Source organism: Equus caballus, chromosome X (genome assembly GCF_041296265.1).
Source record: "Equus caballus isolate H_3958 breed thoroughbred chromosome X, TB-T2T, whole genome shotgun sequence".
NCBI lineage: Eukaryota > Metazoa > Chordata > Mammalia > Perissodactyla > Equidae > Equus > Equus caballus.
Window position 1 is genome coordinate 29,826,286 of NC_091715.1, and position 23,028 is coordinate 29,849,313.

The window sequence follows — 23,028 nt, forward strand, 5'->3', positions numbered from 1 at the left end:
TTTAGCCAGCTTCATCCTGGATCCTTATCTTCTTTGAAAGTTTGCATGACCTGTAATTGTACCCAGTGTCTTTAAAACTTTTAACAATATATATTGGTGTGGCTCTATTTTCATAAATTTTTCTGGGTAGTTGGGGTCTCTTTCAATATGAAAACACATGACTTTCAGTTTCTGGAAATCTTGAATTATGCCATCTCTCTATTGTCTCTCTTCTCTTGTCCTGTAACATTTATGTTTTGGATTTAGAACTTGAGAGCTAATACTTTAATTTTCTTACTTTTTGGCCTTTCCGCTCAGAATTTGTGTATGTTTTGTTTTCATTCTTTCCTATTTCATTGTTTCTCCAACGCTTGTTTTACTCATAATTATGTGTGAGGCTCTAAAGTGGTAGTTAGGCCTTATTGACCCATTCATGTTATTCTATGTGCCATTCTTCATTTATTTTCTTTGCTGCAAAAACCATTCCTTTTTATTGCTGATGGACTTGTTTTTTTCCTAAGTTTGATATATCATGAAAAATATTGTCTGTAACATTGTATGTGCCTTTGCTGCACATTTGTGCTCATTTCTATTGGTATAAACACAGAAAGGCAATATCATTTCAATTTAGTGGATAATGACAAAGAGTTCGAAATTCGTTGTACCTGTTTACACTCCCACCAGCTAATTATGAATTGTCATTGCTTCACGTCTTCGAGAACATGGGCATTGTAAGACTAATTTTAGCCATTCTGGTGTGTGTGAAGTGGTACCTCAATGTACTTTTAATTTGCGTTTCCCTCATGACTAATGAGGTTGAGTACCTTGTCATCTATTTGTAGACCATTTTGATATAGTCTTTTTTGAAGTGCCTGTTCACGTCCCTTGACCATTTTCCTATTACTTTGTCTATATTTTCCTTTATAACTTATAGGTCTTTATACATTTTGGATACAAACCTTGTGGGATTTATATGTTGCAAATACCTTTTCTTAGACTGTGTTTGCTTTTCAATCTCTTAATGGAGTCTTTTGATGAAAATAAATTATTAACTTTAATGTAGGTTAATTTATCAACCTTTTTGTTTTGTCCAGTTCTTCCATACTCCAAGGTCATTAAGAACTTCTGTGTCATTTCCAGAAAAATGTATTGTCTACACCTCTCATATTCAGATCTACAGTCTATCTGGAATTGATATCTGTATGTGATGTGCGAGAAACATCAGTTAGGAGGTCATTACACTAATTCAGGGCCAACATGATAGCAGCTTGAACCAGAATGTTGACAGTGAGGGTTGTGAGAAGTGTCCGATTCATGGTGTATTTTTGAAAGTAGAGCTAATGAGCTTTGCTGACGAATAATGTTTGAGGTGTGAGGAAAACAGAAGGGCATGGATGACACTAAGGGTTTTGGCCTCAGTAATTGGAACAAAAGATTTGACATTAACTGAGACAGAGAAGACTACAAGAAGAGCTGGTTTGAAGGTAGATATTTGGAGCTCAGTTTTGGTTCCTGTTAGACATCTGAATGATGAGTAGGAAGTTTATTAAAAAGCCTGGAGTGCAGTAGAAACACTCGTGTTGGAGATACATGTTTAGTTGTTCCCAGGTTTGTACTGAGGATAAGCAGAGTAGAGTAAGAGTTAGGACTGTGCCCTTGCACTTCCAAGTCAGAGACAGTGTTCCTATCATGTATGATTTACCCTACCAGTTATTATAATGAATCTCAGAATGATAGATGAGTCACTTAATAATAATTGGTAACATAAAATTAACTGAATTAAGTAACTCCAAGAACTTCTACATATTAGAAGCAATTTTTGGTTTATGCATTTTACGGTAAGTGCATTCTTCCCAGTGGTTCATGATATTTTCTCATCACCAGCATTCTGCACAATGTTTTTTAAATGTCTTTTTATTTTTAAAGAGTTTGACTCATAAAAAGTTGAAAAAGCAATACAGAGTTCCCATAGATCCTTCACCCTGGAATCCTACTTGGTTCACATTAAAATTAGTTTGTTTTTCATTGATTTGGCAGGTAATATTATTTTAATTTTCCCTTGTTATTCTCTATTAACAAGTTTGAAACAGTCTCAGTGAAAAAATATTTTACCATGACTATTGAGAAACATAGAACCCAAAGAGAAAGTGGTAACATTTTAAACATGTAAGAAATTTAATCTTGCACCTAAATAAGATGTGCATCGACAACTCTCAGTATATGCATTTACCATCTACAAATTTCGTTTCTAATTATCAGCAAAACTAGCAATTAAAGAAAAGATCTATTAGATTCAATTCAATTCAAAAACGTTTTCTGGATGAACAGTGAATCAAGCACCTCTTTGGTTTTTATATTTTGCTCGTTGGTCCACTGGCAATCACAAGCTACACACAGCTCTCTTACTTTCTGCACCTCTGCTCATTTCGAATGTCATTAAGTTATATTAATCCTTTGCAATGAAATCTATTTTAATTCCCACAAAACTTACACTGTTTTTTATAGTGAAAATATAATAGGATTCTATTTACGTTGTAATTGTGAATGCTATAAGCATACATTTCGGACCAAATATATTCTACTTTCTGCTTGTATGACTTTGACTTTTTTAGATTCACATATTAGTGAGGTCACACAGTATTTGTCTTTGTCTGACTTATTTCACTTAGCATAATGTTCTCAAGGTTCATCCATGTTGTCATAAATGTTAAGATTTCCTTATTTTTTATGGCTGAATTATATATCTCTCTCTGTCTATCTATATAATGGATAATATAGATAAGTGGATTATCTGCTAGATAGATAGAGATATATAATGAAATATTATGAACATGGGAGTGCAGATACATTTTTAAGATACTGATTTCATTTCCTTTGGCTATATACCCAGAAGTGGGATTGCTGAGTCATATAGTAGTTCTATTTTTAATTTTTTGAGCTACCTCCATACTGCTTTCCATAGTGGCTACACCAATCTACATTCCTTCAACAGTGTACCAGTGCTTCCTTTTCTCCACATCCTCACCAACTCATGTTATCTTATTTTTTTTTTTTTAAATAATAGCCACCCTAACAGATGTGAGGTAAAATCTCAGTGTGGCTTTGATTTATATTTCTGCAATGACAATTTTGATGCTGTGTGCCAAAAGTCATTAAAAACGATGGTAGAATGGATGGACCTTAAGAGTATTACGCTAAGCGAAATAAGTCAGAGGGCAAAAGTCAAATACCATATGACATCACTCATAAATAGAAGATAAAAACAACAAACAAACACATAGAGACAGAGTTTGGATTGGTGGTTACCAAAGGGGAAGGGGGAAGGGAGGAGGGCGAAAGGGATGATTAGGCACATGTATGTGGTGACGGATTGTAATTAGTCTTTGAGTGGTGAAGGTGATGTAATCTATGCAGAAATAGAAATATAATGTACACCTCAAATTTATATAATGTTATAAGCCAATGTTACCGAAATTAAAAAAATTAATTTTAAAAATATGAAATTACTAGTTTCTTTTGAATTCTTTGTTAAGGTCAGACCATTGGATTGTACATAGTTAATATCTACTAAAGTAAGTGTCTTAATTTAAAAAAATGATGGTGGATTGAGAATTATGAAACCTCTTGATTATTCTGTGCTTTCAGCATAAATACCAATCACTTTTTTTTTTGGTATTCACTCATCATCAGTTTGGAGCTTGTCAATGTAATGGACAGAACTCTGTGAATTTATTACTATTTCTTAGTATTTCTAGACTATGTTAACTTTTTTGGCTGAACTTAGCAGTTGCAAAATAATAGGTAAACATTGCTCCTAAAACTGGAATATATGTCAGTAACCAATTTGAAATAACATTTTGTCTCAAAAACATAGAATCAGAGATTATTTAATTTAGCAAAATGTCGCTAATTCGTACATGATTATTCTTATTTTGAAACTCACACAAGTCATTGTATTCGTTTCCTAGACCTGTAACAAGTACCACAAACTGGGTGACTTAAGATAACATAAATTTATCCTCTCACAGTTCTGGAGGCTAAAAGTTTGAAATCAAGGTGTCAGTAGGACCATACTCCCTCTGAAACCAATAAGGGAGAATCTCTCCTTGCCTCTTCTGACTTCTGGTGCTGGCCAGCAGTCCTTGCTGTTGCTTGCCTTATAGATGCCTCACTCCAATCTATCACTCCATTGTCGTATGGCCATCTTCTTGTGAGTCTTCACGTTGTCTTCTCATAAGGATACCAGTCATTGAATTAAGGGCCATACTACTCAAGTATGACCACATCTCAACTAATTACGCCTGCAATGACCCTGTTTCCAAATAACGTCACATCCTGAGGTCTTGGGAGTTAGGACTTCATTATATCTTTTTTGGGGATGCAATTCAACCCATAACAGTCATCAAGTTTTTAAAATTATCATTGAGCAAATTTAAGAAAAAGTTTACTAGCTTTGTTTTTCCTTCCAGGTGTGTCACTCAGATAATTCCTTTGGTTAATCCTACGCACGAAACCTTAGAATTGCAAGCAACAAACAGTAATCCTGATAATTTTGTCCTGGATTTTAAAAGATCACCAGTAAGTATATTCAGAAAGCCAAGTAACCTACCACTACTACAGCATTGTCCTGTTCTCATTCTGGGACAACATGGAGTATTAGCATTTGAATTATTAATAAGGTTTCAAATGCCTAAAATTAAAAAATAAAATTTATATATATATATCCCCAATTTTAATTTATCCAAAAAACCAATATCATATTCATATAAATTTTTGAAATTGTGTATGCTAGATTCATGCTCATTATTATTGAGTTCTACATAAACTGATTGTGCTTTATTTCTGACCATTTTGCTAATTAGTTTTTGCAGTAGTCTCCCAGTAATTTGATTTTGACTCAGCAGTCACTCTATGTTTCCAGGGTCCCAAGAGGCCAGTTCTTTTCTAGCCTTCCATGAGTTCCTACCCACCGCCCCCTCCCCCACTTCCAGGCAGTACTGACAGCTCTGCCCCACTCTCCTTTTTCTGCCTCATTTTCTCATTCCTTGGTCCCTGGCAGAGACTAGAGCCAGTCAATGGGCCTCAATCACTTTCCCCTCCCCTAAGTAACAAAACAAGATCTAAAGGTTTATCGTGACTATCTATGTTTCCAAAACATATGATACGAAATATGTGCAGTGAATGCCAAAGTCATGCTTTCAGGTAAACTTCAAAAGGATAATTGCAATAGATCGTTTTCTTCAGATGACCTCACAGTACATCGTGAAGCCCTATTAAGTAGATATGGTATTTAAATAAAAGTCTTTACTATTTGCTGTTTAGTGGTCATTTAACAAATCTACAATGTGATCTCTTTATTTATACTTTAATACCTGTCTCTTGTCAATCGCTGGTTGCCAACTAATAATATCATGATATAAAATTAGTTCTTAACTGCCATATATGTCAAATTAGCTATCACTAAGTATTATATTGCTAAAATTGGTGTATATAGTTTAATCTTAGAAAAAATATATTAAAATGTACATACATGTTTGTATTAACACTATATTTTTCACAAATTAAATGGAATATGATGTTCAGGCTATAGTTTACATATAACTGAAATTACTCATTAGAAAGTGGTGTTTTCATATCCTTTGAATCACTACTGTTAGAGAAGAATGTAAACTGTGATCCAAGAGAAAACAAATGTAGTAAATTTATTACACACGCCACCTTACATTACATAATGAAGAATATAGACTGTGCATTATTTCCAACCATCGCTTTCTAGTCTGTTCATTCTTTTATATACTTATCAAATATTTTTGAGCACTGAATATGCAATTAACTTTAATATTAGGAAAAACTCAAAAATAAATTTATAGTTGAGAAAAATACTATTATATATATAGGACAAATAGGAGCACACATTAATGGTAATGATAATAAATGGAAAGTATAAATAGGTCCAATTTTGCTCGTGGTTTTGTTGCATAGTATTCATGTTTAAATAAGTAAAGACTTTAAAATATTGACAATTACCCATAAATTCTTCAATAAGTAAGCATAGATTGGTTATCAAGGCAAATAGTGATATAAAAAACTCACTTCCCTCCGACTATATCTTATGAAAAATTTCAAAAAGATACAGAAATTGAACGAAAAATACAATGCAGAAACTTATACCTTCTATCTTGGTTCTTATATTAACAATTTGCCACATTTTTCTCTCTTTCTCCTCTCTTACAGTTCTTAGTGTTTAATTTGAAGGTAAATTGTAGGTATGATATTTCAACACTAAATACTTCAGATTATGTTTCTTAAGAGTATATTAATTTCCTACATCATCTAGTATCCTGTCCAGATTAAAGTTTACTCAATTGTCACAAGATTATCTTTCCCTTTTGAACTAGGATCCAGTGTAAGCATACACATTGGAATTGGTTATCATAATGATGCTTGGAATGAAATTTTTTTAAGTTTCAAAAAGGCCCTATATTTAACATATTGCATATATATATATCCCATTACACTAAACCAGTAGGTTTGCTATAGTTCAATTCCAACCAATGGTGTTTATCTTTCTTTCCTTGAAACCATGGGAGATGCATTTTTCAGTGAATTTTAGGTGGAAATAAAGGAATTTTATTGAGTTACCGCTTGGTTATATAAACTACCTCAATCTTTACCACATGACTGACATATATTTATATAAGAGGAATTTGAGGCCAGAGAGGCTAAAATACTTAAACCGTATGGTTAGTAAGTGGTAGGACTGGATTAAAATCCAAGTTAATGTAGTATTATATGATTTTTTCCAATGAAATAGATGATTTCTGTCATGTATATACATAAATAGAACTTTTTTGTGATGTTTGCTATATTGAAAGAATATATGAAATGCAACTATTCTTATTATTTTGCTAAAGTTGATACTAAAATTAATTTAAACTCCTTCAGTGTGCATTAACTGATAACGTTGAAGCATTCGAGGAATCAGAGGGGGAGCCAGCCTGAGATAAAAATATTTGCTGTAGATAAACCACACATACATATAATGAGGAGGTGACTCTGTTCTAAATATAACATTGTTTGTACTTGTATTTCATGGTTATTATCAGAGTTTATTGAGCGCCCAGTGCTATATTCTACCAGGATTGAATGATGCTGCTAAATTGCAGTTTTACTTTTTCAAAAGTTACCTGGCAAAATACATTAGCAAAAAAATAATTAGCTCCCTTTTCAGACATGTGCCACTCATCCTATCATTCTATAAGTCTTGATATTAAATATTATATTATTCACAGTGTAGAATTTTGATTACATGAGATACTCAAGCCCTCAAGGTATTATGAGAGAGTTGCTGGCTTTTTTCACAATCCCTAAAGAGGGAGCTCAAACTACTACTGTTCAGACTCGAGTTATTGCAGCAGGTCACACCTTGAGTGTGTGTGTGATACGACAAAGAGGAAAACTTCACTGTATACTAAAGAAGCATGTCTTACATCTACGTTTAAAATCAGTTCATTTCTTTTGACATTGCAGGACTACAAGTTAGGTTCCCAGTGGTTTGATATGTATCTTGGGGTGGACAATAAACTACAGGTTCTTAAATAAAACGCATATTTATATTATTGGGGGTTCTAACTCAGCTTAAAAAACTAATCCTGATTTCCTTTTATAGAGCGAGTAACTCCATGTGGTCATTGTCTGGAGGAAGAACATGGTTGAGCACTACTAAACTCTGTTTATCATGAGCTGTTTTATCAGTATTCGCCAAGTAGGCGTACTAAGAATGGATAATGTGTACAAGGCAACGCATTAATCACGTGAACATCAACCTGGCATATACTCAGCACACAAAGATGCTGACTCAACAAAAGTATTAATTTTTGATTCTTTTTTTTCTTCTTTCTGAATTTACATAGCTGATCGTACCTCCTCACACCACCAAAGAGGTATCTGTTCACTTTTGTCCTTCTGCACTTGGAAGAGTTGGTCATGAAGCTTCTATTGTCTTCCACTGTGCTCAGGTATGATAGAGTATTCTTGGACCAAGTTAACTGAAGTTCAAAGTCAATAAATAAGTAAATAAGTCATCCCGTTGACATCTTTTGCAAGCAAAACAAGTTCACTGTAAATTATTAATTAAACGAACTTTTGAAAATATGATATACTTTATGTATGTGCAGGCATCTAAAGAAGGCGTTTGCTTGAATGAAGGAGAATATACATTCAGATTTAAAATATAGGTATTTTAATGTAAATACCAAATCGTTGGCATTTATGTTAATTTTCTGACTTGCGTTTTACTATTCAATTTTCACAAACTTAAATATAAAACTGTAGAAGATATGATCTTGCAAATATTGTGGGTTTTTTCACTGTATTTCATCTGTACAGTGTTCCGGAATAATGATGATTTTTAGAAACTACAATAATCATTTTTTAAGCATCTCCAAACTTGCTACCTGCCATTCTAAGAATTATTTCTATTCATTGTCACCACAGTCCTATAGTAGAAGTGTTATCAACCCCATTTTATGGGTCAGAAATATAAGAAACTCGGAAATTAAGATCAGGCAGCTAGTAAAAGGTTGAACCCAGACCTGAACCCAGAACATCTGGCTTCAACCCGTCTTCATGACTGTTTTGACAGCTATCTACAGATTGCCAAGTGATTATAACTTACTGCAAATAAAAATTTTACATAACTTTTTACATTTATTATTTTATACTTCTTCAAGTGTTGATCAGGGGAGGAAAGTAAATGGAGGCACGTACTTTATATCCTGGGGGAAACCAAGTAGCTTACAAAACCCTGTCATCTGAGATGCAGTGGAATCAAATATAATATGTGGAATTAACCTTTAGAAAAGAATTTTTGAGGCCATTAAATTTCCTGCATAATTACTGACTTATACATGACCTGAGGCAAATACTGTGGAAGTATGCTTGACTCTCAAAATTATTAAAGAAAATAAACAGTAATCATTCTCATCCAGAAGGGAAATATAGTGGAGATTATTTTCTTTTACAAAAATAATTTTAAAAAGGCATATCTTTTAAATCATTGCTTCATAGCAGGGTTAGCCCATTCAGCTTACTTAATTATTGGGGACAATTTAGTTCCTTGCATTTCTGGTGGAAATGATATCTACTCAAGGATAGTCTAGCACATCAGCAGGGCAATTATCATTTCTACATGCTAATAGCTTTAGAAAATCCCAGCCTAGAAGTTGAATTTGAAATTCTTTATTAAACAAAAGACCTCAAAGAAGTAAGTAAGCAACTGAAACTTTTTGTAAAATCGGTTTAACACTAGTGGTTGATTTCAGTCACTCTGAACATCTGCTTGCAAGTTGGAACAAATCTCCAAGCTTTCATCTGTGGTTAGACTTAACTTGAGAATTCATCCTTTCAGCTACGGAGTCCAGAGCCCTTCAACCTTTGTGATTTTTCTTGCTTTTCTTTTTTTGCCTTTATTTTTTCTTTCTTTTTCATTTCTGAATCATTTGCGTCTTCCTTTTTTTGTTTAATTTATCCAGTCAACATCCTTTGCAAGCAAAATGAGTTTATCCTAAAGTATTAATTAAATGAACTTTTGAAAATACAGTATACATTATATACGTGTAGGCATCTAAGGAAAAATTTTTTTTTTTTTTAATTTTATTTTTTTCCTTTTTCTCCCCAAAGCCCCCCAGTACATAGTTGTATAGTCTTCGTTGTGGGTCCTTCTAGTTGTGGCATGTGGGACGCTGCCTCAGCGTGGCTTGATGAGCAGTGCCATGTCCGTGCCCAGGATTCGAACCAACGAAACACTGGGACGCCTGCAGCAGAGCGCGCGAACTCAACCACTCGGCCACAGGGCCAGCCCCTAAGGAAAATATTTTTTAAAATAAAAGTTCAGGGTTTACTTTTCTAAGTCTAAGAGTTTGCAATTACTTGTAGCTATTAGGGAAAAACACACAGGCTTCTGTCCTTCTCTTGATTTCACTGATAAATATGTCTGAAGTGACACACACAACTGAGTAGCTGATTAATCTAAAATCTAGCAATGACAATGCTTATAGGATAAGTTTTTTTTTTGATTTTTTTTTATTGAGTTATTGATAGGTTACAATCTTGTGAAATTTCAATTGTACATTAATGTTTGTCAGTCATGTTGTAGGTGCACCACTTCACCCTTTGTGCCCACCCCCCACCCCACCTTTTCCCTGGTATCCACTAAACTGTTCTTGGTCCATAGTTTTAAATTCCTCATATGAGTGGAGTCATACACAGATTATCTTTCTCTCACTGGCTTATTTCACTTAACATAATTCTCTCAAGGTCCATCCATGTTATTGCAAATGGAATGATTTTGTTCTGTTTTGCAGCTGAGTAGTATTCCATTGTATATATGTACCACATCTTCTTTATCCATTCGTCTGTTGATGGGCACTTAGGTTGCTTCCACGTCTTGGCTATTGTAAACAGTGCTGCAATAAACATTGGGGTGCACAGGACTTTTGGGATTGCTGACTTCAGGCTCTTTGGATAAATACCCAGTAGTGGGATGGCTGGATCGTATGGTAGTTCTATTTTTAGTTTTTTGAGGAATCTCCATACTGTTTTCCATAGTGGCTGCACCAGTTTGCATTCCCACCAGCAGTGTGTGAGGGTTCCTTTTTCTCTGCAACCTCTCCAACATTTGTTGCTATTAGTTTTAGATATTTTTGTCATTCTAACGGGTGTAAGGTGATATCTTAGTGTAGTTTTGATTTGCATTTCCCTGATGATCAGCGATGATGAGCATCTTTTCATGTGCCTATTGGCCATCAGTATATCTTCTTTGGAGAAATGTCTGTTCATGTCTCCAGCCCATTTTTTGATTGGGTTGTTTGATGTTTTGTGGTTGAGTTGCGAGAGTTCTTTATATATTAAGGGTATTAAGCCTTTGTCAGATATATGACTTGCAAATATTTTTTCCCAGTTAGTGGGTTGTTTTTTTGTTTCAGTCCTGTTTTCATTTGCCTTGAAGAAGCTCTTTAATCTGATGAGGTCCCATTTGTTTATTCTTTCTATTGTTTCCCTTCTCTGAGAAGGCATCATGTCTGAAAAGATCCTTTTAATACTGATGTCAAAGAGTGTACTGCCTACGTTTTCTTCCAGAAGCCTTATGGTTTCAGGTCTCACCTTTAGGTCTTTGATCCATTTTGAGTTTATTTTGGTGAATGGTGAAAAAGAATGGTCAATTTTCATTCTTTTACATGTGGCTTTCCAGTTTTCCCAGCGCCATTTGTTGAAAAGACTTTCTTTTCTCCATTGTATGCCCTCAGCTCCTTTGTCAAAGATAAGCTGTCCATAGATGTGTGGTTTTATTTCTGGGCTTTCAATTCTGTTCCATTGATCTGTGCACCTGTTTTTGTACCAGTACCATGCTGTTTTGATTACTGTAGCTTTGTAGTATGTTTTGAAGTCAGGGATTGCGATGCCTCCCGTTTTGTTCTTTTTTCTCAGGATTGCTTTAGCAATTTGGGGTCTTTTGTTGCCCCATATGAATTTTAGGATTCTTTGTTCTAATTCTGTAAAGAATGTCATTGGGATTCTGATTGGGATGGCGTTGAATCTGTAGATTGCTTTAGGTAGAATGGACATTTTAACTATGTTTATTCTTCCAATCCATGCACATGGAATGTCTTTCCATCTCCTTATGTCGTCATCCAGTTCTCTCAGAAAGGCCTTGTAATTTTCATTATATAGGTCCTTCACTTCCTTAGTTAAATTTACCCCAAGGTATCTTATTCTTTTTGTTGCGATTGTGAATGGTATTGTATTCTTGAGTTCTTTTTCTGTTGGTTCATTACTGGAGTATAGAAATGCTACTGATTTATGCAAATTGATTTTATACCCTGCAACTTTGCTGTAGTTGTTGATTACTTCTAACAGTTTTCCAATGGATTCTTTGGGGTTTTCTATATATAAGATCATGTCGTCTGCAAACAGCGAGAGTTTCACTTCTTCCCTCCCTATTTGGATTCCTTTTATTCCTTTTTCTTGCCTGATTGCTCTGGCCAGGACCTCTAGTACTATGCTAAATAAGAGTGGTGATAGAGGGCATCCTTGTCTCGTTCCTGTTTTCAGGGGCATGGCGTTCAGTTTTTGCCCATTGAGTATGATGTTGGCTATGGGTTTGTCGTATATGGCCTTTATTATGTTGAGGTAGTTTCCTTCTATGCCCATTTTGTTCAGAGTTTTTATCATAAATGGCTGTTGGATCTTGTCAAATGCCTTCTCTGCATCTATTGAGATGATCATGTGGTTTTTATTCCTCAGTTTGTTGATGTGGTGTATCACGTTGATTAATTTGCAGATGTTGAACCATCCCTGTGTCCCTGGTATAAATCCCACCTGATCCTGATGTATGATTCTTTTGATGAATTGCTGAATTCTGGTTGCCAAAATTTTGTTTAGAATTTTTGCATCTATGTTCATCAGTGATATTGGCCTGTAGTTCTCTTTTTTCGTGGTGTCCTTGTCAGGTTTTGGTATCAGTGTGATGTTGGCCTCATAGAATGTGTTAGGAAGTGTTCCATCTTCCCTAATTTTTTGGAATAGCTTGAAAAGGATGGGTATTAAATCCTCTCTGAAAGTTTGGTAGAATTCCCCAGGAAAGCCATCTGGTCCTGGGGTTTTATTCTTTGGGATGTTTTCAATTGCTGTTTCAATCTCTTTCCTTGTGATTGGTCTGTTCAAATTGTCTGCCTCTTCTTGAGTGAGCTTTGGGAGATTGTAGGAGTACAAGAATTTATCCATTTCCTCTAGGTTATCCATTCTGTTGGCATATAGTTTTTTGTAGTATTCTCTTATAATCTGTTGTATTTCTGCAGAGTCTGTTGTTATTTCTCCTCGCTCATTTCTGATTTTGTTTATTTGAGCTTTCTCCCTTTTTTTCTTTATAAGTCTGGCTAGTGGTTTGTCAATTTTATTTATCTTCTCAAAAAACCAGCTCTTTGTCTCATTGATCCTTTCTACTGCCTTTTTTGTTTCAATAGTATTTATTTCTGCTCTGATTTTTATTATTTCTCTCCTTCTGCTGACTTTGGGCTTCGTTTGTTCTTTTTTCTCTAGTTCAGTTAGGTGTGCTTTAAGGTTGCTTATTTGAGATTTTTCTTGTTTGTTAAGATGTGCCTGTATTGCGATGAATTTTCCTCTTAATACAGCTTTTGCTGTATCCCATATGAGTTGGTATGGCATGCTATCATTTTCATTTGTTTCCAGCTATTTTTTTATTTCTTCTTTAATTTCTTCAATGATCCATTGCTTGTTCAGTAGTGTGTTGTTTAGTCTCCACATCTTTGTGCTTTTCTCAACTTTTTTCTTGTAATTAATTTCTAGCCTTATAGCACTATGATCTGAGAAGATGCTTGTTATTATTTCAATTTTTTTAAATTTGTAGAGGCTTGCCTTGTTTCCCAACATATGATCTATCCTTGATAATGTTCCATGTGCACTTGAGAAGAATGTGTATTCAGCTCCTTCAGGGTGGAGTGATCTATATATGTCTATTAAGTCCAATTGTTTTAGTTTTTCATTTGGCTCCACTATTTCCTTGTTGATTTTCTGTCTGGATGATCTGTCCATTGATGTGAGTGGGGTGTTGAGGTCCCCTACTATTATTGTGTTGTTTTTAACATCTTCCTTTAGGTCTGTTAATAGTTGCTTTATGAATCTTGGTGCTCCTGTGTTGGGTGCATAGATATTTATAAGCATTATTTCTTCTTAATGAAGTGTCCCTTTGATCATTATATATTGTCCCTCTGTGTCTCTCTTTACCTATCTTATTTTGAAATCTACTTGGTCTGATATGAGAATTGCAATACCTGCCTTTTTCTCCTTGCTATTTGCTTGAAGTATTGTCCTCCACCCCTTCACCCTGAGCCTGTGTTTGTCCTTGGGGCTGAGGTGTGTTTCTTGGAGGCAACAAATTGCTGGATCTTGTTCTTTAATCCATTTTGCCACTCTGTGTCTTTTTATTGGAGAGTTCAATCCATTCACATTGAGAGTGATTATTGATGCGTTTGGACTTAATGCTGTCAATCTGTTGCTCATTATTTTGTTTTCCTGTGTTTCTTTTCCTGTGTTCTTTAGACTATCCATTTAATACTGCAATTTCTTATGCTGGGTTTCTTAGATTTTTCCTTATCTATGATTTGTGACTCTGTTCTGTACTTTATTTTAGTGTCTACCTTGAAGTTTGTATTTAGAATCTCGTGTATAATATAGTCTATTCTCTGGTGGTCTCTTACTTAGTTGACCAATACTGATTTAGACCTTTTGCTCTTCCCCTCCTAAATAATTATTTTCAGTTTTTATTCCAACTCGTCTTATTAATTTGTAGTTAGAGTGCTAAGATCGTCCTTGTTTTGGTAGTTTCCTTATTTTCACCCTAATGCTATAGTTGAACATTTGCTATCCTGTTCTGGTTCTATCCATCAGTCTCCCTAGTCTGTAGCTTGTGTCCCCTTTCTCCCTTTTTTCTTTTTTCAAGTATGAGAGCCTTCTTGAGGATTTCTTGTAATGGAGGGCTTTTAGTTACAAATTCCCTTAACTTTTGTTTGTCTGGAAAAGATTTAATTTCTCCCTCATATCTGAAGGAAATTCTTGCTGGATAGAGTATTCTTGGCTGAAGGTTTTTATCTTTTAAAGCTTTGAATATATCACTCCATTCTCTCCTAGCTTGTAGGGTTTCTGTAGAGAAATCCGCTGACAGTCTGATAGGGGCTCCTTTATAGGTTATTCTCTTTTTTTTTCTTACTTCCCTGAGTATTCTTTCCTTATCATTCCTATTTGCCAACTTTACTATTATGTGCCTTGCGGTGGGTCTTTTTACATTGACAAATCTAGGAGATCTAAAACCTTCTTCTACACACATTTCTCCGTTGATCCCTAGATTTGGGAAGTTCTCTTCAATAATTTCATTAAGCACACTTTCTGCTCCATTTTCCTTTTCCATATTCTCGGGAATTCCTATGATCCTTATGTTCTTACTCCTCATTGAATCCATTATCTCTCGGAGATTTTCCTCGTTTTTTTTAATTCTTAGTTCTCTTTCTTCCTCTGTCTGGCGCCATTCAGCCTGTCTGTCCTCGATTATGCTGATTTGCTCCTCTATATTGTCTACACGGGCATTCAGGGAATCCGTATTCTGTTTTATCTGGTCCATTGTGTTTTTCATCTCAAGTAATTCTGTTTGATTCTTCTTTATGATTTCAATCTCTTTTGTGAAGTAACTCCAGAACTCAGCTTGTTTCTCTATCTTTCTCTCTACCTCATTGAGTTTTTTGATTATAGCTGCTCTGAATTCATTATCACTTAGTTTACCTAATTCCAAGTCCTCAGGACTTAATTCTGTGTTTTTATTGTTTTCCTTCTGGTCTGGGGCTTTTATAAATTGCTGGATGGTAGAGGAGCGGTTTTTTCTCATGGTGGTAGAATTCAGTTGCAGTTACAGGCTGTCGCCACTAGATGGGGGTTGAGAGCAGCGTGTTAGCTCTCTGCCTTGGGGCAAGATGGCTGCGCCCACTGGCTTTGCTGGGGGGAGGGGCTGTTACTCACACGCACCGGTCTGGGTTCAGATCAGTTCTGTTCTCTGGTCTCCCAAGGCCCTTGATTTATGGGGTCCCCGCGGACGGAAGCTTTCCCCCAGTCAGCGGGTCTCCACTGAATCAGCAGCAGGAGTCCTGGATGATCCCCTGCTCGCGCAGCCCCTCCCCCGCTCCTTCCCAACCCGCGGCCGCAGCGATCGCAGACTCTAGGGAAGGGAGTGATGTCCTCTCCTACCGTTCCAGCGCCTCTGAGGCCATCTGCAAGGTTTATGATCTCCGCCTTCTTGGTATTGTAGGTCTCTAACGAGCTGGCATTATGTTTATTCTCTGAAATTCAGTTCTTCCAATCTTTTGTTGTATTTTGGAGGGGAGAGAATCCCGGGTCAGCTCACCCCACCATTTTGCTCCCTTATAGGATAAGTTTTAACTGTTTCTGAATGTGACTCTTTGCTGAACTTAAGGAAATGGCTATGGTTTATTATTTGTTTCACCTGTTTCTGGTTTGGATCCATGTGAAGAGCAGCTCTGCATTGTAAAAATCCAACTTTAGGCTAGTTGTTGCTGCAGATTTTGAATCCTGAGATTAATTTGGTTAGGACATCACACTGCAAATATAATAAATTCCTAATTCTAGTCTCTAAATGAGACTGTGTTACTGCATAACAGAAGAGGAACCATAGTAAGCAGCAAATGTGATAATCAGGCCTTCTCTTTGGTATCGAACATTATGTTCTGAGATTTTCTTTCTCAGTTTTCAGTTGTTTCCTTTTTATTTTCAAACAGTTGCCACTCTATTTCATTCATACTTGATTGTGTGATTCGCTGCATCTAAAGGTCGGAATAGCAAAAGTGAAGGAAGAAGATGTAAAATCAGAGTGGTTTTATTACCCAGTGTGAGTCTATGATCCTTGCAGCCTGTGTCTATGGAAAACTGTTCGTTCTTAGCAAGCTCTAATGCCCTTGAGCTCTGCTCAGTGTGCAAGCCAAATTTACTGTCTTTTACCTCCACTTCTTTTATCTTTCAGAAACATTGGATAGGATCTTTAATGGTTTTACTCTGTCTCCTTTCAAAGAAGTTTGAGATAAAGACAGACTAAAAACATTATTTTTAATGTACACGTTCACTGGGATGCTTTCTAATTTCCCTCTCTGAACCAGGTGCATAGTTTAAGTAATGCCAGGGCACTTGTTGCATGCTAGTGTTCAATGATGGTGGCATGTGGCTTCATTTAGGAGCTCCAGTATTCCAGGTCACTTGGCAAAATATGAAAACATAACCTTGTTTTTGTAGTTTGGCTCATTCCCAATGGTTTAAAGTAACCTGATTTCTGTCATTCAGGATTTATTTTGTTAAGTAGCCAAAAAGTAAATAATTTACGTAAAACAGTTGTCAATTTAATTGAACCCTGATGCTTGATTTCAGTCAATTACATGTAATCAAGTGAAGACATCATAAGTGAAAACAGTGAATTTATTTTATGCTAGTAGAATCTCTAACTAAAAGCAATACAGTCACTTGAACATAATATGCAGATAAAACTTGCCTCTAATCCTCCCTACTCAGAGACAGCATTTTATGGATTTCCTGTCACCACCCATCCTACTGTGAAACAATCTTAAAGCAAGTTCCTCTCTTTTTATTGGGATTTAGGATTGGAAACACCTATATAATTTGAGAGATTATAAACTAGGTTATTGGTGGTTTTTTTTTTTTTTTTGAGGAAGATTAGCCCTGAGCTAACATCGGTCGCCAATCCTCCTCCTCCTACTGAGGCAGACCAGCCCCAAGCTAGCATCTGTGCCCATCTTCCTCTACTTTATATGTGGGACGCCTACCACAGCATGGCTTGCCACACCCGGGATCCGAACCAGAGAACCCTGGGCCGCTGAAGCAGAACGTGCAAACTTAACCGTTGGCGCCACTGCGCGGGCCCCTATTGTTTGTCGGTTTTTATTGAATGACCTCTTCATTCATCTGTAACATTAGCAAAGTGTTCGTTGCAGAACTGAGTCACAGTCTGTTGTTCTCTCAGGGGACTTTTATTCTAGATGAATACAGAGAACAATTTCAAACAGAGCCGTGCAGGCTTATGAAACCCAGATAAGAACAATGGGCACATTCAATCTCCTTCACATCATTTTCAAGTCATTCGTTCACATCACGTGATAACAGCACATGCACTGTACTAGATGATGGGGATAAATAATATGGCACGCAGTTGTGCTCTTATTAATAGGACTTCAACCTGTGCCTCACCTTCTTTGCCTTCATGTGATAACTTTCTGGATTTCTTTTGAAATTCACCCTAAGATTTTAGAAACTTCATGCAGTGTTTAGTACCCAGTTTGTTAGACAAATTGATTTTCTTAAAAACCTTAAGCAGAAATGCAAGGTTTTCCTTGAGATTTCTTTTTTATCTTGCTATAAATAAACTTGTATGCATTGAAATATGTTTAATATTTGAATATCGGTCTTTTGCCCTCTTCTTTTCAGTGTAAAACCACATTGATTTTTCAATAAAATCAATAGGAATTTGGAAAAGAAAGGAGTGATAAAACAGTACATGTTAAATATTAACAATGAAACTTATCTTACCTGTGTAATTTTATGTGTAGTACATTTATTAAGGGTTGCAAATTGACTGTGTGCAATTAGGACATGTATGTTATGAGTGTTTGTCTTGAAACAGTTTGAAGAATGGAGATTCTGCCTCTCTGGAATAGGGCTAGTCCCTCGGCCTCTAAACATAGAAAGAATAACCACGTACCTTAATCTTCATTCATCTACATTTATACGTTTCCACAATCCCACCAAGGAACATGTTTTAGTTGATATCATACTAACAAGTAAGTTGTTTTTCTTATGTTTTCATATGTTATTTTGTAATTATTAATCAAACTTATTTTATCATAGATTATCATATCATCTATCGTGTCATAGAATCAAGGCATTTTAGCTTTGGAGACCCATTAGCTCAACAGTATCATTTTATAAAGGAGAAAACATAAGGTGGGAGGGATGAAGTATCTTGGCTGAAATCACAGCTCGTAAATGGTGGAGCCAGAATCAGAAAGTAGAAATCTATCTACCAAGTCAAGTTCTTCCAATTTCATCTGTAAAGCCAAATATGTAAATTAGTTGATTTACGGATTCTTATGTAAGATTCTTATGTAAGATTCTTATGATATTATTCAAATATGCCAATGCTTATTCCTTACAAGTTTATAGAAATTCTAGTGTTCTGACTTTGTTTCCTTTCCCCCTTTTCTTTATAAATAGCATATTTGGATTAAATTTGGGCGCTAACCAAGCTTGTTCTCTTTTTCCTGTCATATTGAAGACCCATGTTTTTAAATTAGACCGTGTGGAGTTTTTGATCACTTTTTATTTAATGACTGAATAGTGTGAGTCTGAAATAAAAATCAACTCATTATGAGTTTTCTGAAACACATTTTAAATCTAATATTGGATGTTACTAATTTTATCTTTTTAAGCTATTATTTCTACTTCTACTAAAATTACTACTACTGTGATCCATTTTATATAGTTCAATTGTTCGGCTAAAAGGAATATATATGTTAAGATTTTTGATATAAAAACCAACTTACTCTCCAGAATGGTTATATCATTGCAATTCATGCTGCCATCAGGAGCATATCACAAACATTACCAATTTTCCTGAACCTTGTAAGCATTCACTAGTAGCATTCTCCTTAATCTCCTCAATTTACCTCACTTTCCCTTCTCCCCCATGAAAAAGCTGGTTCCCAACTCATCAATTCAGTACTCATTTGCTCTATCACAGCCATGCAGCCCTCATATTTTCAAAATTACTATATTCTCACAACTACAAAAAAAGAGGAGAAAACAAAAAGGAACCAAAAACTACTAAATAAAGTTCAAGCTATCTTGCAGTTGCTTTTTCCTCCTAGAATATGTTGCACTGCAGTAGAAAAATCAGAGAACTGTGGCCAAAATATTCTTTAATTAATTCTTCACTCTGTGTAGTTTTGTTGTCAGTCTGTACAAAGATGGAGCCCTTATTTTTTTATTTAAATTCAGTTTTAAGGTTTGCTTTTTCAAACTTTTTAAATTTAGTTTTATTTTTGAATTTCTGAGACACATATTGTTCAAAACTCAAAGCTGTATACAAAGTTCTACTTAAAGAAATCCCATTTCCGTGTCTACACGATCCACCACATTCTCAACCAACTGTATAGGTGACCATCTCCACTTGATTCCAATTTATCCATACTGTGTTTGTTTTTGCAAAAATGAGTGTATATGAATAAATGCATATATGCACACATTGTCCTATTTCATCCTCTATCTCACACAAAGGTAGAATACTATATAATTTCTTTTTCACCTTGCTAACTACCTAACAATATGTCTGGAATCCCAATAAAATAGTTAATGGACACCTTTCCCATTGATTTTTATGACATTTTAGTACCTCAATTTTTTGCTGTATCTTGTTTATATACAACTAGCCACCAGGACATGGACCTTTTCATAATTTGTAATAATTTGCTGGATACATAATGCCCCATGCATATTGCTGTACAAATAATGCCCTTGTATGCATATGGTTTCCTGTTTGAGGTGTATATTTAAGGTGTATTTCTACAATTGGTATTGATGAGTAAAGCAGTAAATATATATACCATTTTACTATATGTTACAAAAATCCCCTTCATAAGGATTGTAACATTATGCACTCCCACTCCTTTCCAAGGACACTGTCAGCTGATATTTAGTTCAATATACTTAAAAGTATAAATGTTTGTACTAACAGAGATTTTTATCTTTTATACGTGGTAGCACTAAAAGCAAATACCTGTTATGTAGCCAGTATGTTTTGGATAATTGATTGACTTTGTATTTATTGGTTTAAATTATTGTTAACATTGCATAAATGTATATGTCTGCATATGTAAATATTAACCAGTATAATCCAATTTTAGATAGCAGGCTCAAACAGGGTCTACGTAATATCTGTTATTTGAGTAGTTTAAATTAAAATTCCAAGAATTTATGGGCTGATTTTATAGCAGTTTTTGAATGTTCTAGAGAAAATCATTTGTAGTGTTGGATATGTTCTTCAGAAGTGCCATTTAAATGTCATCTTAAAATATACTTTGAAAAATAATCTGAGAAATTTCCCATTCGAGGAAAGTTTTGATTCTGTTTCAGTCTCCACTGATATTTTCCTCTTGAATGTGACGTTGAAGTGTAATATCTCTTTATATTTTCCTTAGGTCGGGAAAGGCCCAGACATCTCAACATTGACGATTACTGGGAGAGCTTCCTCAATAAGACTTCTGCGTTCAAGATTGGTGGTTTGAGTCGGACACAAGGTACAGGATTTCTACCTTATATTCTGTCATTCTATCTGCTATCACATTTCAGAGATTATGAAATATATGTTGTCTTAATAAATATTTAAAAAAAATTAGATATACAATTTAAAAATTTTGACAAATTTTCGTAAATTGATAGAAAAATATGGATGGTATAACTTTATGTATATTCATTACATCTGCACTGTTTTTCATTCCATAACACACAAGTACAACTTGCAAAATATTTTATCTTTGAGATTTTGAATGATTAAATGTCATACCACTTGATGCATAAGTATATGAGTCAGAGAAGATTTTGGAAAATTTAAAATAACTAGTGTACTAAAGCTACTCACACTTATGAAAAATAATTGCATCTTTGCAAAGCTAATGATTCCCTGAAAATTTATTGCAGCATGTCTATCTATTTGTACTGTATATGAATCATCCCATCTGCATGTTGATGAATAGGAAAAACTCTAAGGCATAAGAAATAATGAAGATTTAAAAAATATGAATTTTCTTAAAATAATGTTTGTTTTAATTACAAAAAACTAATCATTATGGTTATGGTAAATATAAACTACGAATTATCTTAACATAATTAATACAAAAATACTAACTGAAATCAGTAACCACTACTAACATCCCAATACAAATGGGTTCATGACTTTCTTTTATATTTACTGTAGTCATTTATGTCAGCATCCTAAATCTCATCGATCTTAATTATAATTTATATTGTTCTTACTGTCTTCAACTGTTTTTCAAATTTAATCCAGTTTTCTGGTGGATTCCTTATTGATTTCTCCAGTCCCTGCCGTGACTTGTCTTTACAATAAGCAATGCACACTCTGCCCGTGCAGTGGGTCAACAGTTCAACATGTACTCCCTGCTGTTCCATATAATAAAATCTCCAAAGGGGTTTCTTTTTACTTTCTAGAAACTTCTTGTTTGCTCTGATATTCTTGCATGGTATAATATTAGTGTTAGGGATGGTCCTGATGATCTGGGGAACATAAACATTAAGAGTAAATGGACATGGGAGCTCTATTTCTTACACTGATTTTGGCGTTTTTAGGGACTTTGGGATTCATTGACCATATTGTAAAAATTACCTCTAGGGATAATCTCATATACTATATAAAGCATTCGTAACCTTAAAACTAAGTCTTTCTACATCTAAGTGCAACATTTCCTTGGTGAATATTTGAGGCTCTGTTCTTGACCAGTGTTTACCTAAATGTGTAGAGTGGAATATTAATTTCAAGGAATGGAAATAGGTATGATGTTAACAAAAAGAAAAACTAAGTTCTGTGCTCAAATAAATTTGTGAAATACCAGCTTAAACAAAAGTTTCTTTATGACAAGTTTTCCTAGGACTTTTTCTTCTAATGCCGTGTGTATTTCCATAGGGAGGAAATGCTATATTTTTTTGAACATATATCTGGCCAAGAAACATACCTTTATAAATGTGCTCTCAGATGAACTGATTCAGCAGAGGGGTTCTAAACTTGTATCCTCCAATTTGCCGTATAATGTGACAGTGCCTTCAGTTCAATTCAGTTAAGTGCTAGCCGTTAAAAGGAGACCAAGTGACAGCTGGCCAGACTAGTATGTGTACCTCAGATACGAATGCTGCTGTTTCATTCCATGATAAGCTTTTCTCTGCATCATCCTAGTCTCAACCTGACTTTACCAACATTTTGGTCTATATGTGACAAAAAGACATGGATAAAACTAATTTCTGCAAAAATTCCTTATATTAACTTCTTCCTGAAATTTCAAGTTCTTTTGCATTTATGAAATCCTTTAATAAAATTGGGTCTCTATATATTATGGTATTGGCCAACACTACAACTCTAGCCATTGACGCTATTTTTTTACATTGGAAAGACATTTTATTCCTCCAAGGAAATATTTTTTTCTAGAACTTTTCTTCCTTAGAATGAATTCCATTCTATGCTATAGATAACTAGATGCATCATTTTGTTTTTAACAAGCTCACTGTTCTTTTTCTTATCTTTCTCTCAAAATGGGTGACAGGAGCTAGACAGGAGGGGGAAAAAAGGTCTTCCTGTCAGTGAAGAATCTTAACCTGCCAGGTTTTCATTTTGAAGCTCATTCT

General features: G+C 35.0%; 1 protein-coding gene across 1 annotated transcript in view; it reads left to right on the forward strand.

The window, feature by feature from the left end:
* CFAP47 (cilia and flagella associated protein 47) overlaps positions 1–23,028 on the forward strand; it is a 423,229-nt gene that overhangs the window by 327,770 nt on the left and 72,431 nt on the right. Inside the window, exons 54-57 of the mRNA XM_023634518.2 lie at positions 4,449–4,557; positions 7,893–7,997; positions 18,245–18,401; positions 20,817–20,915. Coding sequence (XP_023490286.2) covers positions 4,449–4,557; positions 7,893–7,997; positions 18,245–18,401; positions 20,817–20,915 — 470 coding nt within the window. The remainder of the gene's footprint in view (positions 1–4,448; positions 4,558–7,892; positions 7,998–18,244; positions 18,402–20,816; positions 20,916–23,028) is intronic.